Source organism: Chamaea fasciata, unplaced genomic scaffold (genome assembly GCF_029207755.1).
Source record: "Chamaea fasciata isolate MVZ Bird 193981 ecotype frontalis unplaced genomic scaffold, bChaFas1.0.hap1 SCAF_4, whole genome shotgun sequence".
Taxonomy (NCBI): Eukaryota; Metazoa; Chordata; class Aves; order Passeriformes; family Sylviidae; genus Chamaea; species Chamaea fasciata.
Genome location: NW_027094089.1, coordinates 37,997,260 through 38,013,684, shown reverse-complemented (window position 1 = coordinate 38,013,684; position 16,425 = coordinate 37,997,260). Strand labels below are relative to the sequence as shown.

The 16,425-nt window shown below is 36.9% G+C and overlaps 1 protein-coding gene across 1 annotated transcript in view; it reads left to right on the top strand.

The window, feature by feature from the left end:
* Positions 1-16,425, top strand: part of TMC1 (transmembrane channel like 1) — a 58,012-nt gene that overhangs the window by 31,736 nt on the left and 9,851 nt on the right. Inside the window, exons 7-14 of the mRNA XM_066182379.1 lie at positions 482-588; positions 3,375-3,473; positions 7,022-7,164; positions 9,608-9,752; positions 11,702-11,896; positions 13,873-14,052; positions 14,270-14,422; positions 15,728-15,856. Coding sequence (XP_066038476.1) covers positions 482-588; positions 3,375-3,473; positions 7,022-7,164; positions 9,608-9,752; positions 11,702-11,896; positions 13,873-14,052; positions 14,270-14,422; positions 15,728-15,856 — 1,151 coding nt within the window. The remainder of the gene's footprint in view (positions 1-481; positions 589-3,374; positions 3,474-7,021; positions 7,165-9,607; positions 9,753-11,701; positions 11,897-13,872; positions 14,053-14,269; positions 14,423-15,727; positions 15,857-16,425) is intronic.

Here is a 16,425-nt window from a genome sequence, read left to right as displayed (position 1 = left end):
TCATTGTCTTGGAAAGACTTTCCCCACTGACTAATTCTGCACTGCTTTCTATTAAAACTGTGCTGGTTCTACATGACAAGAATGCTTAAAATCCACATTAAACAGAAAAAACATATAAAAATAATTGAAAAATACTTCTAGAGATTACTTAATAATAGCAAGTATCACAGCTTTTATATGACCCTAAATACTCCATTTAGCTAATAATTTTATATTTTTTTCTGTTTTCTCAGCCAGATCAAGACATACTCGTATGCAATATGCAAAAAGTTATTAAAATCATGGTAATAAGGAAAAATTAAATTGAAAATAATTAAATTTAGAATTAATTAGATTTTTAAATTAATTAAATTAGAATCAACCAAATGTGAAAAGCCTCTCCTGATTTTATGTATTTTATATAAATTTTGTGCATGCTTAGATAAAATAACGTAAGAGGACTAGCTGATCTGCCTTTTCATCACATCTCATGTTTTCACAGGTCACTTTGGCTCATCTGTAGCATCTTATTTCATATTCTTGCGTTGGATGTATGGAATAAATATGATTCTCTTTGGACTGACTTTTGGTCTTGTAATGGTGCCTGAGGTGGGAATCTTTTAAATTATTTTTGAGGATTGTTGTGTGGATTTCTGCCTTTGCAGGTAGATTTCATAGGACTGGAGTTTTAAACAAGTTTTTAGTCTCTTTATGCTCCATTTGCAAGTTTTAGACTGTGCTAAGCCTGTAAAGATGGGCTTCCTTTGTGGACAGTTTTCCCTACATAGAGATGTCTTGAATTATACAGGACAGGAAAATATAAAATATATTTAGGGTTTTCTTCTGAAATGGTTTTTGAAGTCTGGGATGACCTACGTGTTGGGTTTTTTTGTTGTCTGGGGGAGTAGGTTTGTTTGCTTAGTTGTTTTTTTTGGTGGGTCTGTGCAAAACAAAATAGAGGAACCAAGACTGAGAAAAAGCCAGGGGAACTATCTCCACTGAATGCGTATTGCAATAAAAAGATGCATCCTGTGGCTCAGAGGATCCTTTCAGATGCAATACTCACATGCTGATAAGGTGTAACACGGCTGTAAAGTCATGAGAGACCCCTCATATTTTGCACTGTGCAATATCTCTGTTAAGAACGGTACTAGATCAAATATTGGATTCAGACATGAATTAGTTCTATGAAACGTAATACTTCCTAGGTTTCTTTGGGCCACCATATTGCCCTTCTAAAAGCAGGGTTTTAATGGAATTAAAATTATTGTGCCATCTCCCTGGTTTCAATATCCCATATTCCTCTTATTTTTCTCATTTTGTAGTAAGCAGATAAGAAAAAGTATGGTAGGAATTTCCAACACCTTCCCAGCCCAGCATTTCAGTAGCATGATCCCTCCAGATAGATCCCTACAAATCTATAGTGTTTGATGGTATTCATCCTCTGATGTCATTGCAAAAATATCTCTCAGTAATTTTTGTGTGGTCTTGGGAATCCAGAGATGTCCTAGCTGACTGGATGCCGGCAAGTGTACCGATTGTCAAAAAAGGCAAGAAGGAGAACCTTGGAAACTACAGGCCTGCCAGTCTCACTTCAGTGCCTGGTAAAGTTAAGGGGAAGATTTTTCTGTGAGGTACTGAAAAACACCTGAAGAGCAATGCAGTGATTCACTGTGTAAGAGGAAAGTCTGCGTCGTCAAACCTGTGATTCTTTTATGACAAAGCTGATCAAGGGAAGCCAGTGCATGCACTCTTTTTGGACTTCAGTTAAGCTTCCAATAGCTTTCCAATAGTGTCTCTCCCAGTATCCTTATGGATAAAATGTGCAGCACACAGCTGGATAAACACATCATGGGATGGGCGAGCAACTGGCTCATGGGTCAGGCACAAAGTGCCTTCAGTGTATAGGGTGACATCAGACTGGTGACCTGTCATCAGTGGGGTTCTGCAGGGCTCCATTCTTGGCCCTGTGCTCTTCAGCATCTTCATAAATGACTTGAACTCGGGAGTGGAAGGGATACTAAGCCAGTTCACAAGTGATCCAAACTGTTGACTCTCTTGAAGGCAGGGAGGCCCAGCAGGGAGATCACAGCAAAACAGAGTGCCGAGCAGTAACCAGCCATATGAAGTTCAACAGAGGAAAGTGCCAGATTCTGCACCTGGGAATGGCAATCCTGGCTGTACACACAGACTGGAGAATGAGGAGCTGGAGAGCAGTGTGGTGGAAAGGGACCTGGGGGTCCTGGTCAGTGGCAAACTGAACATGATCCAGCAGTGCTCTGGCAGCCAGGAGGGCTAACCCTGTCCTGGGGGCATCAGGCCCAGCATGGCCAGCCGGGCAAGGGGGGGGATTGTCCCACTCTGCTCTGAGCTGGAGCCACAATACAAAACAGACATTGAGCTGCAAGAGAGCATTCAAAGGATCATGAAGGACCTTGAGGGAAAACCATATGAGAAGCAGCTGAAATCACTTGGTCCGCTCAGCCTGAAGAAGAAGAGATTGAAGAGACACCTCATCACAATCTGCAACTCCCTCATGAGGGGAAGAGGAAGGGCAGGCACTGATCTTTTCTCTGTGGTGACCCATGACAGGGCCCAAGGGAATGGCCTGAAATTGTGTTAGGGGAGGTTTAGGTTGGATATCAGAAAATGGTTCTTCACCCAGAGGATAGTTGGGTAGTGGAGCAGGCTCCCCAGAGAAGCGGTCACAGCTCCAAGTCTCACAACAATCAAGAAGTTTTGGACAATACTTTCAGGCACATGGTGTGACTCTTGAAGATGATCTTTTGCAGGGCCAGGAGTTGGACTCCATAATCTCTGTAGGCCCCTATCAACTCAGCATATTCTGTCCTTCTGTGATCTTGAGAAGCCAAAACAGAATAAATGTCCAACAGTTTTCAGTGTGAGCCTGGAAAGGAGCCCGTGACGAGATGTGTCTGAACAAGCATCTTGCCAGCAGCAGGGGAGCTGTCAGTCTTTGGATTCTGCAGCCCAGAATCCAAAAACTGATACCCTAGCATCTTCCCATAGATTTAATTTAAAATATCCCAGAAAAATCCCTAATGTAAGAAAAATTAATATTTTGGTCTTTGTAAGATAAACTCCACTCTTTAGAGAAATATGGTAGGACTTCTGTGTTGCCTTTGAATGTAAGAGGCACAGTTTGGCAATCCAATGATACTAGCAGAACTTTAAATTTAGAACACACCACAGAATGCATATGCTAAACAGTTTCAATCTGTAATGTGAGGAGCAGTGAATGGAGTTGTAGGTCATTCCCATAAAAGAGTTTAGGAGCATAAAACCAGTGTTTCCAAGAAATGACAGATCACAATCCATTTCCTTTGCTGCTATGTTGCTTTAAAATGTAAGTCACTTTCATTTTTTGTTTTCAGGCTTTGATGGGTAAGCCATATGGCTCTTTGCCTAGAAAAACTGTCCCAAGAGCTGAAGAAGCAACTGCTATGAATTTTGCTACTCTCTGGGATTTTAGTGTAAGTGCATAATTTTGCAATATTGCATATCCACATGATTTTTATTCACAATTACTTCATTATTTAATGTTCAGTTATTTAATAAGAAGTATCTCAGGAGATAATTCACAAGAGAATTAAATTACATTTTTTTTCACAAGCTCTCTGTATAGATGTTACTTTCAGACAAAACACATGGTGAAGTTTGATGTACACAAACATGTCTCACGGTAGGTAGCAATCCAAAGCCACATGGGGAAATATCTCGAAGCTTGTTTACCATTCTGAAGTAGTGGATTTCCACTTAATTCCATTTAAGTGTGAATTTGGTCTTCTGCTTTTGTATGATTAAGAGTCTGAATTTTAAAATGCGGTATGAATTAGGAAAAAAGAGGAGAAAATACATTAAAAATAACAGTGAGCTATACACATCTTATCCCTTTGATTACATACAATGCCAGTGGTGGATTCTCCTTGGACAGAAAAAAGGATTGGAAGAACTTTTTGAAAACCTGTATATATAACATTTTGCAGTGACTACTTCCTGAAATGATATTGCATCTAGAAGTTGCATATTTGAGTGACAGTAAGAATAAATCTAAACATATGGCAGGGAAGTTAGATAATGATAATGAAATGATAAAATGGGAAATAAAAACCTCAGGGAGATATTGGAGAAAAAAGGAATTATAGTAACTTGAAGATTTTGTAAAGAGAATAGGCTAGAAGAGTTTAATAGAGAAGATCAGAACAAAGCTTGTAAAATAAATGTATTTGAGAGAAGATGGCTGAAGGCATGGTGGAAAGACATGAAAAGTTTTTAATAATTGTCAGAAACATAAACTGACAGGTGTGAAGAAGAAAGTACAATAAATAACAGAGTAGCAGTTAACAGAATGAGCAAATGCAAACATAATAAACTAGAATAAGGCAATGAAAGAGATGGATCCCCTGAAATATTGAGGGAAAAAAAAATTCTTGAGGCATGTCAGATTGACAAATATTCCCAGAAGACCATGACATCTTTGTTTAAACAGCACAGGAAATAGTACATTTCATCTGCTAGCAATGCTTATATGTTGCCAGGTGAGTTAGAAATAAATGACTACACATCACCTAGCAATATTTTATCTTAAACAAAACCCCAATAAAACCCAAACAACTCCAAGCCCTATGTAAGGACCTAAAAAATGCAGCAGGAAACACTGTCCCCATAAGAGAAGCCAACATAATGGAACCTGAGATAAGCACAGATGCTGCAGTAGGAAGGAATCAATTCCAGGCCTAACAGGGGTGAAGACTGGGTTGCCATCTGGACAAAAATTCCCACTGTGGCAAACTGTGAGAAAGGAAGCAAATGCTCATCCACATGCCATCCCAAGTCATGGGAACCTTGTGGACACCTGAAACCTGGACTGTATAAAGGTGATACCACAGAAGAATGTCTTGGGACCCCACCACTGAGAAGATCAGGGTGAGAAAGAACTGTCAGAATGCTACATGAATCCATATGGTGATAGTGTGTCTTTCTGCTGGTGATATCTTTCTTCTTAATCTCTATGTCTGTCTCTCCATCTCTCATTCTCTCTCTCGGGCTCTTACACCCCCTCACTCCCATATCTTTGTCTCTCTCTGTCTCTGTCCCCCTCACACTTACTGTTAAATAAAATCTGTGCTGTTGAATTCAGCATATGATCTCTTACGGTCACCTTATTTCGGTCAAACACATCTCTTTATAAATGGATCATAACACCCCACCACTCTCTAAGAAAAGTGAAGAACAGATGAACTCAGCATGCCTATTCTGCTTTCTTTTGTGCTTGAAATTGTGTTTGCATTACTGACATGGCAAAGGGAAGCATATTTGGATTTTGATATATTCTACTTGGAATTTAGTTTTAACATCTAGTTTTCTGATTATAATCCAGTCAAAAAATATCAGAGTCTCAAATCTTATTGCAATAACACATTCAATCATAGTCTTTTATGTTAGGCTCAGAAAGGAGTGAAAGAGATCTTCCTACTTTTACATAATTGAAGTTATTTCTAATCTTATGGTGTAGTGCTGTGGAATCAACAGACTGAATGATACACAGTGCAGGAATTATCCCTGACATGAAGAACACAGAGACTAAAAAGGCATTTTAATAATTTTGGGGTCCCAAAAAGCTCTCCAGAGCTGCATAACGCTGTACTGAAATCTGGGCTAAGATAAGATGCTTTAATGACCAAAAATATACAATATACATACCTTTGAATTTGAATGTGTCCTCACTGGTATAGATATTTTACTAATACTTAGCAAGAAATGTGCTCTATTAGAATACTTGCCTTCTTAGAGATGAGCATATTTTTATCCTTTATGCATAGTACATAAATCAAGTCAGAGAAGAAGAAAAATGAGATATGTGGATCAAGAAATTTTGAACAATATTTATGTGTGCTGTATATTAATATTGGATTTTCAGCTTAGAATTGTGAATTAGGTTTTTCAAAAATACCTGTGACTCATAATGTATAGTAAAAGCTTCAATAAATCAAGTTTATGTTTGAAAAAATAAATAAGAGAAAGATGTTACTAATTTTAAGGAAAGTGGGCAGCTGAAAATCAGAAGGGAAGCAAATGTTTTTTTAATCCACCAACCCTTCATCTAATTGTATTACCGTCAAAATTACGCACGGTGCATCCTTCAATTAAGCGGTCAAATACTACATATTGCACTTGAAATTCTTACATCCAATTGGAGGTTTGCCACTGCTGTGCATGCACTGAGCTGTCTTGGTAAAGGCTCTGGCTTTGGTCTTCTTCTAGGAGGTGAGTTCTTGCACTAATCTGAGAATTACCAGCAAGATTTAGTTATTTGATCCATGTAGATGCCAGCAATTTCTTACAGTTAACTAAGTACCAGTAGTAATTTTGAAAAATCATCTGGCTGACCAGCAGAAGAGAGGGTAATTCATATTAAGACATTTAGAAAAGAAGATAGACTTTGAATTGCTGAGGGTGGCAGTTAACTTATACTGCATTTTTGACAGCCTTGCAGCTGAGTCTAAGTGTGCAAAACATCTATGTATTGAATAATCACCCATAAAATGCCTCTAGCTGTTGGTTATCATACATACTGAATGATCACTCAATGAACAGCAGGCAACTGTTATTAGACAAAGAAGGCATATGATATTTTCATATCAAATTCATGCAAATGAATTTTAGAAAGGTGAAAATTAAGTTAAAAATAAGGGATTTTATCTGCAAGTAATCTGAAAAACAAATTTTGTAAACCAATATGATTCTTTTACAAGAAGTATGTTGATGAAGTTTTGACTCATTAAATTGTAGATGGATTGTTAATGAACAGATTTAAAAGATTTTGAAGTTGCCATGAAATATTCTATGTCTTTTTAAAATAAAGGGACATATTTTCTATCCTGTGAGCTTTATTATTAGTGATATTTGCAACGGATTTGAATTCACTGAAATGAATGCCTTAATACATTGCTATTGATACATTTACTGTTTATGCGCATAATTAAGAAAAGTAACATTATGATTTTTTCTGACTTTTCAGGGCTTTGCACAGTACTCTGTACTCTTTTATGGTTATTACAATAACCAGAGGACAATCGGGTGGCTCAAGTTCAGGATGCCTCTTTCATATTTCCTTGTTGGAGTTGGGTCTATTGGCTATAGCTTTATGATTGTCACTCGAACGTAAGTTCTCCTTGCCTCTAGAAAAAAAGTACATTCAAAAAGGCAGGTAATTCCTCTGTTGACCCTGAAGACTGTCTTTTTTAAAAAAGCACTGATTCTAAGTACAGGACAATGAAAGATCAAATGTAAGGTCAAAGTTATGTAAGACTCCTTCAACCTGCATTTATTTATGTGTTCTTCTGCACCAGGAGTTGTGTTTCAGTGTTGTAAAAGTGGAAATAAATCTTTACTGAAATAGCAAAACACTTCTCTCCTGAACTTCAAAATTAAAAATGAATTCATAAAGGAAGGAAGAGATTTGTCATCTTTTCATAATACTTGGCATCTAGTCGATTTTCAGCTAAAATCCAGGAAATTCAGTTATTCTAGCTTTAGTGGTACTTTATGTGAGTTAAACTCTCTTATGTAGGAAGAACACAAGAAAGAAGCGTATGGCAAATAATTCTGCATGTAGCTCACAGTCCACAGTAAATGCTGCCAGTTAATACAATCTTTACTAACCTTGGTTCAAGCAATATGACCACCTAACACAGTAGTGCAGTCAGTTCTAGCTGTGGTTTTATAAAAAGCCTGTAGTGAAAAAAATATGAAGCTTGCAGTTCAAGGTTCAAAGATGCTTTTAAATATACAGAAAAATGCAGTTAGTGTATTTCCATTTTGTTCTAAAGCCAGTGTTTTTCACTTGCATGAGCACTAAATTAATTCATGTTCTGTTTTCAAATTGGCTTCCTGCATGAGGGAAGAATTATTTGAGGAAAAAAAAAAAGTCTTCAATCACATGCATGTATTTTTGAAGAGGAAGCAAACTAGTACAATAAAATAGCAATTGATTTAGTTCAAAAATATATTTAAAAATAATTTTTATAAAACATCTGCCAAGATTAGAAAAGTCTTAGTCTCAGACAATTTTATTTCAATGACCCTCACTCAGACAAAAAAATATTTCTGATAGCAGGAAAACCCTGTAGTCCAAAACAAAGGAATATCCTTGAGAAAAAAAAAATACATCATATGTGCAAACTTTCTATCTGGCCATATGATAGTAATGATAATCAATATTTGGGTAATCATATGAGAGTTATTGCAGTCTTCTGCTCTTCTCTACTTCTCCAGAAAGAAGCACAGTGAGCCATGTAATGAAAACAATGTAACAGGAGGTGCTATCATTTTTCTGCTGTTGTCTGAAAACTGAGAAAGGTCTGTGTGAAAGAGATAGTGGGGATTATATGCACTGTTATTTTATTTAGGGGAAATATTTAGATGTAGGGCTCCTCTCTTCAGCTCTTGCAATGTATAACATAAAATTGAAACATTTCTGATCTCAAAGAAATTATATTCTAGCCACAAGGATGTTCATTATTTCATTAGAAACTTTTGAGAAGGAAATGTCTTAGTCTATAAACCAAAAGAACTGCAGACTTTACCAAGAGCCTTTCATGATCTCTGACTCTTCTGGATATGACCCACCCTGGTATCAATTTTTGTCATCTCGGAAGGATTTTCTGTATTATTTACTTACTATTCTTTTTTTAGATTTCAGAGCTTGTATTTAATTGGGCTTTTAAAAATGTGGTCTGTAGAATGCACTAATATTAATAACATAACTCTGCTGCATTATTGAGATTGAATGTAAGTGGTGCCTTTTCATGACCAGAAATACTGAAGACTAGGTGATTTGTACCTCATCAGCACACTGTTTCCTTGTGTTTAGTGACTTGAATTAGGTGACAAAATATGCAAAGCAATACCATGGTAATTACATGGATGAAAACCCTTTCAAAAAGAGAACTTTGAAGACAAGATTAAGTTTAATTTGAAGAAATACTTCTGTGAAGAAACAATCTGATGTTTTTGGACACTGTAATGAATCTTTTTGTATGTGCATAGGAGGTAATAGTGAAGATAGCTGTATGAGAGCTATTTTATATGTTACAATTATGTTTCTTCTGTTCTGTTATTTTAGAATATTTATTATATTCTTTGTTACATTTATTTTGTTTTCTTTTATTTATGTATTTATTTTGTTCATTGTTGTTTTAGGATATTTTGTTTATTAGATTTTTTCTTCTTTTTCTGTTTGTGAACTCTCTAATAAAGTCTATGGCAGTTTAGGATGGTCTGCACCTTTCTATTTAATAGATGTACTCAATATTGGTTTTCTATAAAGCTTGTTATCCGGTGGAGTTTCTGTGAGAGGTCAATGAAATACATTCATTCTTTCTCATCAAAATGTGTGCAGTGAGCTCATAAGGTGTCTAAATATGAAAATCTCCATCTTGTGCACTTGTTTCAGAAAAAAAGATTTAGTAAAGCATAACTGACAGGAAGAATGATGTAGAGCTTTTCAGAAAAGACATTAGAATTCAGGAACCGCTTAAAAGTCACATCCACAATGCAGAATTGGTGATGATAAGGTCTTCCTGTGTCTTTCTGTTTTTTGTAGAATGGCAAAGAATGCAAATGATGATGGTGGCGGAGATGACACTAGCTTTAATTTCAGCTGGAAAATGTTCACAAGCTGGGACTACCTGATTGGCAATCCTGAGACAGCAGATAATAAGTTTGCCTCCATCACAACAAGCTTTAAGGTAAAACAGAGTTTACTAAGGAGAGGCGACCTGATTTGGTTTTCACGCTGGTGTGAATCAGACTGAATTATGGTCAAGAGTTTGGTATGCTGGGGCTCAGAAACGTGCACTCAGGTTGGCATCTGTACACCCTTCTGGCTCTCTGTGTTTTGCCATCAGATTTTTTCTTTTTAATTGTGAAAGAAATAGCATTACCAAGTTTGTGTCCTCTGTGCTGACAGTACCAGTTTTAGAAAGCTGATTCTACTGTAAAAATAGTATTTTCCTTTTCCTCATCTCTGATAGCTTCCAGTTTCTATGGTGTTTATCTGAAAAACTTACTTTTTTAAAATGTTGATCCCCTTTTGCCAACCTCACATTGTCAACTTCTCTTGAAACAGAGAAGAGATATAATAAGACAAAGTAATAGAATAAACTGCAGAGGGCTATTTATCAGAAGAACTGGCCTCAGAATTTTGAGTTTATACTTGCTTTTCAGTGTTTTTGTTTTCAAATTATTTACAAAATATAGCCCAATTTGCAAGGCAATGCTTTTAGGCCTCTTTCCAGTGTGTAAGGTATGTTGATTTCAAGACTAATTGTGTAAGAAATTTGGGACAAGAAGTAAGATGCAGGGCTGTGAAAACAGTGGAGGGGATTTATTCTGTATGTTGAATGATAAAAAACATGTTTGTGCTGTAGGGTGTTTGGGACACACCAGTGCAGCATGCAAAGGAAAATTTGATTTTGGATGTAATAATGTACAGGGAATACACAGGTGAAATGTTATGAGGCAATGAAAAAGGTGCTAGGCTTGCAGTCACACTGACAAATGTGAGCAGCAGCTGCTCTGCTCAGCTGCACCTTTCCTGTTCACAGCAGTGGTCCAGCCACCACACCCCCTCACCCTGCCTGCCTCCTCAGCTACAGGCGTAACAGAGAGCTGCCCTCAAGCGTAAGTCATCAAAAGAAGATTCCAAGAAAGCAAATTCTGGAGAAATACTGATTGAAAGCACTGAATCTGGATGAGCTTCCCTGTCTGCCTACTAATAGCAGAATACTGAAAGCTATTTGGGAAAGAATACAAATCACTCAAGAAAAAGGCTTAATTTTGAGAAATAAACTCATGAAGTTTTACTGTAATTCTGCAGACAAGCAAGGAATCTCAGAAGGAAAAAGTGAAGTCTTGGCTTGGGTGAGGTCATGGGAGAGTTTTGTTTGAAGGCTGCTGCAGTCTCCTGTCCTTTATGTGACAAAACACATACTGTAAAAGGAGCAGGGCCATGAAAGGCAATTATTATGATGCAGTTCAGCTTCCTCTCTGGGCAACTGATCTTTATACCAAAGTCAGAAGCTGTAACAGAACTTCCTTCCATGAGGGCACTCCTGACCAAAACCTCTTTCACCTGGCAAAAGTAAAAACTGGAGATTATAGTTGGCTCAGAGTCTTGATCTTATCAGTTATTGTCAAGGGTGAATGTGGGGAAAACGTTTTGTTCTGCAGTCTGAAGCTCTGCACTGTCCAAATTTTTTGGGATTCCTACATCTCAACTGTCTTTTCGTTCTTTCTGTGTTTCTGACTTTCAGAGTAAAACATTTTCCTCTTTTCTCACAAATGCACATTTCCTTTTCTAACAGACATTTATCCTGCTGTATCACTCAGCCTCGTATCACCTTGCAAGCTGAAAGAACATGCTGGGTTTTGCTGACACATAAGTACAAATGTAACAAGACTCATTGGGGACACACTCAACTAGGGCAAAGGAAATGCTGGGGAGCCAAAACTCCAGAATCTGCTGGGACCTGAATAAGATTTTATGAGATAACATACATTCATCTCAAAACATGAACCCCAGGTGTCCATTTGCACCTTTGTAATTCATTTAACTGTCTTATAACAATTGTGGAAGGAATGTGGGGCCTTGACCATTAAAGTATTCATACTATTCTTTTCTTTCTAACAAGTGCAGGAAGCAATCGTGGAGGAGCAGGAGAGCCGAAAAGAAGAAAACATTCATTTGACTCGATTCCTAAGGGTTCTTGCTAACTTCTTAGCCCTATGCACTCTTGCTGGAAGTGGCTACCTCATCTTTTTTGTTGTCAGAAGATCCCAGCAATTTGCCTTGGAAGGTCTGGAGAACTACGGGTGGTGGGAAAGAAATGAAGTTCGTGCTATTTCTATAATAGATGTTGTTTGAAACTGTGTTCCTCTGTTTTGCATGTTTTTTCCCCCTGGTGATTTAAATACACTAAGTATGGGTGGGAAATGTCTAACAAAAGAATTGCTTATGTCTCTCTGCCTCTTCATCAAATTTCTTCTTTGCTTCTTTCAAATATCCCTTAGTATTTAGCTTTTATTTGAGGCTTTTGCATTTCCTCCTCTTTGCCCTTATGATTGTTTTCCAGACACTCTGTGGATTCATGAGATCTCTTCAGGGAACCCACTCTCTTCTCGCTTTTCTCCTGAAACTGGTCTAAGCAGAGTGATTGATCTGTGAGCACAGATAAAGTTATTTGGGACCTCAGGGATACAACTCTGCAGTGTAGCAGCAGGTTGAAACTGATGCCTTCCAGTTCCACTTGCCCTTTCCAAGAGTCCCGTGCCAGGTTTTTTTTGTGCCTAATCTGTGCCTAATGCTTTCCTCAAAAGCAGATGCAGCCTGCCTGATAGAGGTATATAGTGAAGAGGGTGATTTTGTTTGCTGTGACAGTGTGCAGTATGCACGTGAAGTCAGTGTGCTGTATGAAAACCTGGGAAGGTTTTACTTACTTAGCAAAAGTGCTTCTGTGCATGTTGTAAAAATAGTTGGTTACTTCAAGCTTATCTTCTGAGCTAGAGTGCAAAGCACATACCTGACTTAAAGTCAAAAAGGTGCTAAACTCATAAAGCTGATGAGATGGGCAATGATGGAACAAGGAAAATCAATCCAGAATATTCAACACCAAAGTCTGACTGAGAAAGTAACATTGATATATGAAATAACTCACCTCTGGAATCCAGAGGAAAAAAAAAGGGTTGTTGAGAGTGGATTAAGGTCTTGTTATCACATTTTAGTTTGATGGGAAAGGAAAGACTGTGTACAAAACTTCTTGATTTAAGGCAGCACAAGCTCTGAGACAACAGAGCTTGGAGGAATTCAACTCTCTCTCAGTTTAAAGGTGTGGTAACAAATTTGTACTAACAAGAACAGGGCTACCAAAGGCTGTTATATCAGTTTATGCTATAATCTGGGAAGTAGGTAACATCTGTCTTTATGCTCATAGTTTTACTTTTGTATCTGTAATAAAAGTATACTTCTAAGGTGACAGAGCTAAGATCTGGAGCAGATGTGCCTCTAAAGGAGAGTGGGTAAAGCAACACCGACATTATTTGGCTAAAAAAGTTTTCCAATTGACAGGTAATTAACATATTTGTGAGTACAAAACATTGCCTTTGGTTGATTGGATATTAATATTTAATTGCATAAATATATTTGGCTTCTGAGTGAAAGTCACACATTTTTCTTAGTTTATGGATCACATTTTCTTATCTTTACATCACTAATATAAGAATTGAGGATTTGATCAGAAAAAAAATCCCAGTACCTAAGGTACAACTTACAGTAAACAAAAATGCAGCTCCTACATACAAAGTAAGTAGCAATATCTAAAATTTGACATCCTTCATTAAAGTATTAAGCTGCTTTTGTAGATAATTTCATTACACTAGATTCATTAAGGGGATGAACATTGTTTACAGGCAATTATGTGATAGAGAAATACATGATAAGTATATTTTTTGTCATCTGTTCCTGAAAAAAGGGCTGCTGATGACTCTGTGGAAAAGAACTTTTTCTCTCTGACCTTCCTCCTCTCTATTAATATTGTAAATGTTTTATCTCCCTCTTCATATCAGCAGTACCTAGTTCTGTCAGAACACATTTCAGATACAATTGTCTAGTGTCATGAAGTGGAGGATACTAGTGGAAATAGGAAGACTGGGACGGTGTGTGGATTTTAACTTGTGGTACTCAGACTGGATTTGGGATTTTATTAAATCAAAACCCAAATAAAAAGTAGTAATGGAAATTTATTTTTCACCCAAATGAATAATAATTTATGTCTAACATTTCACTGTAAACTTCTTTCCCCCCCTTCTCAGGTGAACACAGTTATGTCGCTTTTAGGAATGTTCTGTCCAACTTTATTTGATGTAATCAGTTCTCTGGAAAATTACCACCCTCGAATAGCTTTAAGATGGCAGCTGGGAAGAATTTTTGCTCTTTTTCTTGGCAATCTCTACACTTTCATTATTGCCCTAATGGATGAAATCAACCTCAAGGCAAGATATTTCCTTTCCTTCACTATGCTTGAGATGTATCTGGGCAACGTTGAGGACCTACAGCCAGTCACAGACATATCAGAGAAAGACATCCTTTTTCTGTGCTGTAAATTATGTCCATACCTAAGCTAGTAATGGGAATTTTGTAATAGACAAGCTCAAGGGTTGGTTACAACCTCATGCTGACTTTTTCCCCCTGATTTATTTCTTTACTTAGTTGGAAGAAGAAAAGATAGTCAAATACAACATGACAATATGGGAAGCCAGTCTGTACAATGGTACTATTCCAGAGAATTCAACTGCTCCTCCAATACAGGTGGATCCTGCTGATGTACCCAGAGGGCCATGTTGGGAAACAATGGTAGGACAGGTAATGTGGCTGCTTGGAGCTCATATTTGAAACTAGGTCATAGAGTCTCTTATAGGGTATGACATTTAAATCCTCATTATTTTGGCTAACAACTGTCATATACATGAGAAAATGTGAGGAGAAGCAAATGTGTGACTTTCTCTTGAACTATGAGTTTTTAAAAGTTCTTTCAGTTTCTTTGTATCCTGCCTAACAGAAAATTCTTTCTTCTGTTAGTTGACAGAATTGAAAGGATTTCTTTTCCCCCACTCCTTTCCTCTATCCTCTTAATTTATCTTCCTCTTCCTGATGTTATCTTTGCCTTGCTTGTCTACAAATTTTGAAAAAAACAGAGGAGTAGCTCAAAAGGGACATGTATATAGGACAGCTCTTACAACAGTATTCTTTTGAGAAGGCATCTCTATATTTAGCCAGGCAAAATAATTTAAAAAAAACAATGAAAGTTTAGTGGAATATCTGCTCAAATATTTTACTTGATTCAGTTGAATGTTTATTCTTATTGACCAACTAATATAAAATGTGGTTTCCAAACAATTTTCTAACGTATCTATTCCCTCTATTTGATCCTACTACATTGTTGTTGATTTGACCATGACAACAAATTCAATATAGAATCAATTTTGCCGTTCCTCCATCACTCTGAAAATCTGTCCTTCTGAATGAACAAATCACCAGCAGGGACCACATAGGCAGAAAAATTAGCCCCTCTCTTTTTACTCATGCTGAATAAGAACACCAAGAACTCATAACTGAAATAATTTTACCTTTAATTTCATATTAGGGAGAGTAATAGCTTTTTAGGCTGTTGGGGTAAGGCCTGTTAAAGCAGGCTTCGGGGAAACAAAAAAAGCCTGAAATAAAAGTAGAGGCCTGAGGATTTGCATGAGGATTTTCTTCCTCTCCATATCCACTGGACATTGAAACTCCTTGAGAAAGAAGGCACTAACTTTTTTTTTTTTTTCTTTTTTTTTTTTTTTTTTTTTTTTTTCCTTAATATATATATAGATATAATCCCCTTAAAGTCAAAGATTTCTGTTACAAGAGTGATTTTGGCTGGAAGTCTTCCCCAGTTTCATCATACCCTGGAAGTCTTATCTGATAATATGAACACAAATTAGAGCAAAGGATACCTCCAGAAAATGAGGAGCAGTAGTTCTGGCACATTATAGAATCAGTGAATGTATAAAGAGTTTTGTCCACGTTGAAGCAGGATAAGCACAATTACAAATCTAGTACAGTGCTTAATTCTTATTGTAACTATTAATTGCTTAAATGTATTCTTAAAAGAGAATATTGTTCTAACAGGAATTTGTGCGCCTCACAGTCTCTGACATGATGACAACATACATCACAATTCTAATTGGAGATTTTTTGAGAGCTGTCTTTGTTAGGTTTTTCAATTACTGCTGGTGCTGGGACTTGGAGTATGGATTTGTAAGTATCTGATTTTAAATGTCTTTGCTATCCATCACTTCAGAGTTAAGCAACAAAGTTAATTTTCCTTTCACTGCTACAGAGTTAACTTTTGGTTAGATACACCAACTTCAAAATCCCTGAACTACATCGTGATAGGTTTTTTTGCAGTTTGCTTATGTCTTAATACTTGTTTTCTTCTTTGGACTTTGGCAACTTCAGGAATTTTTTAATATATATTTTTTTGCAAGGGTAAATTTGATTTTGTTTGCAAGAACACACATTTTTCACACATTCACTATTTGAACATTTCACAGAATACAATCTCATTGATTGGATAGGGTCTTCTAGCACACAGTTCTTGTGGAGGAAAGTATGAAAGATCATGTTCTAGAAGTATTACTGTATGTATTTCATTAGAATTAGTTTAGCTGATGCAAAGTTAGTAAGACCCATAACATCAGCAGGCATAGAACTCCTCACTTGGGAATAGAGACTTCCAGTCTCACACTGACCTGATTCAGGTTAAATTTGCCAGTTACTTATGCTTCGAGGGGTCTGATGCTCTTTTTAATCTTTTAAGTAGTAAT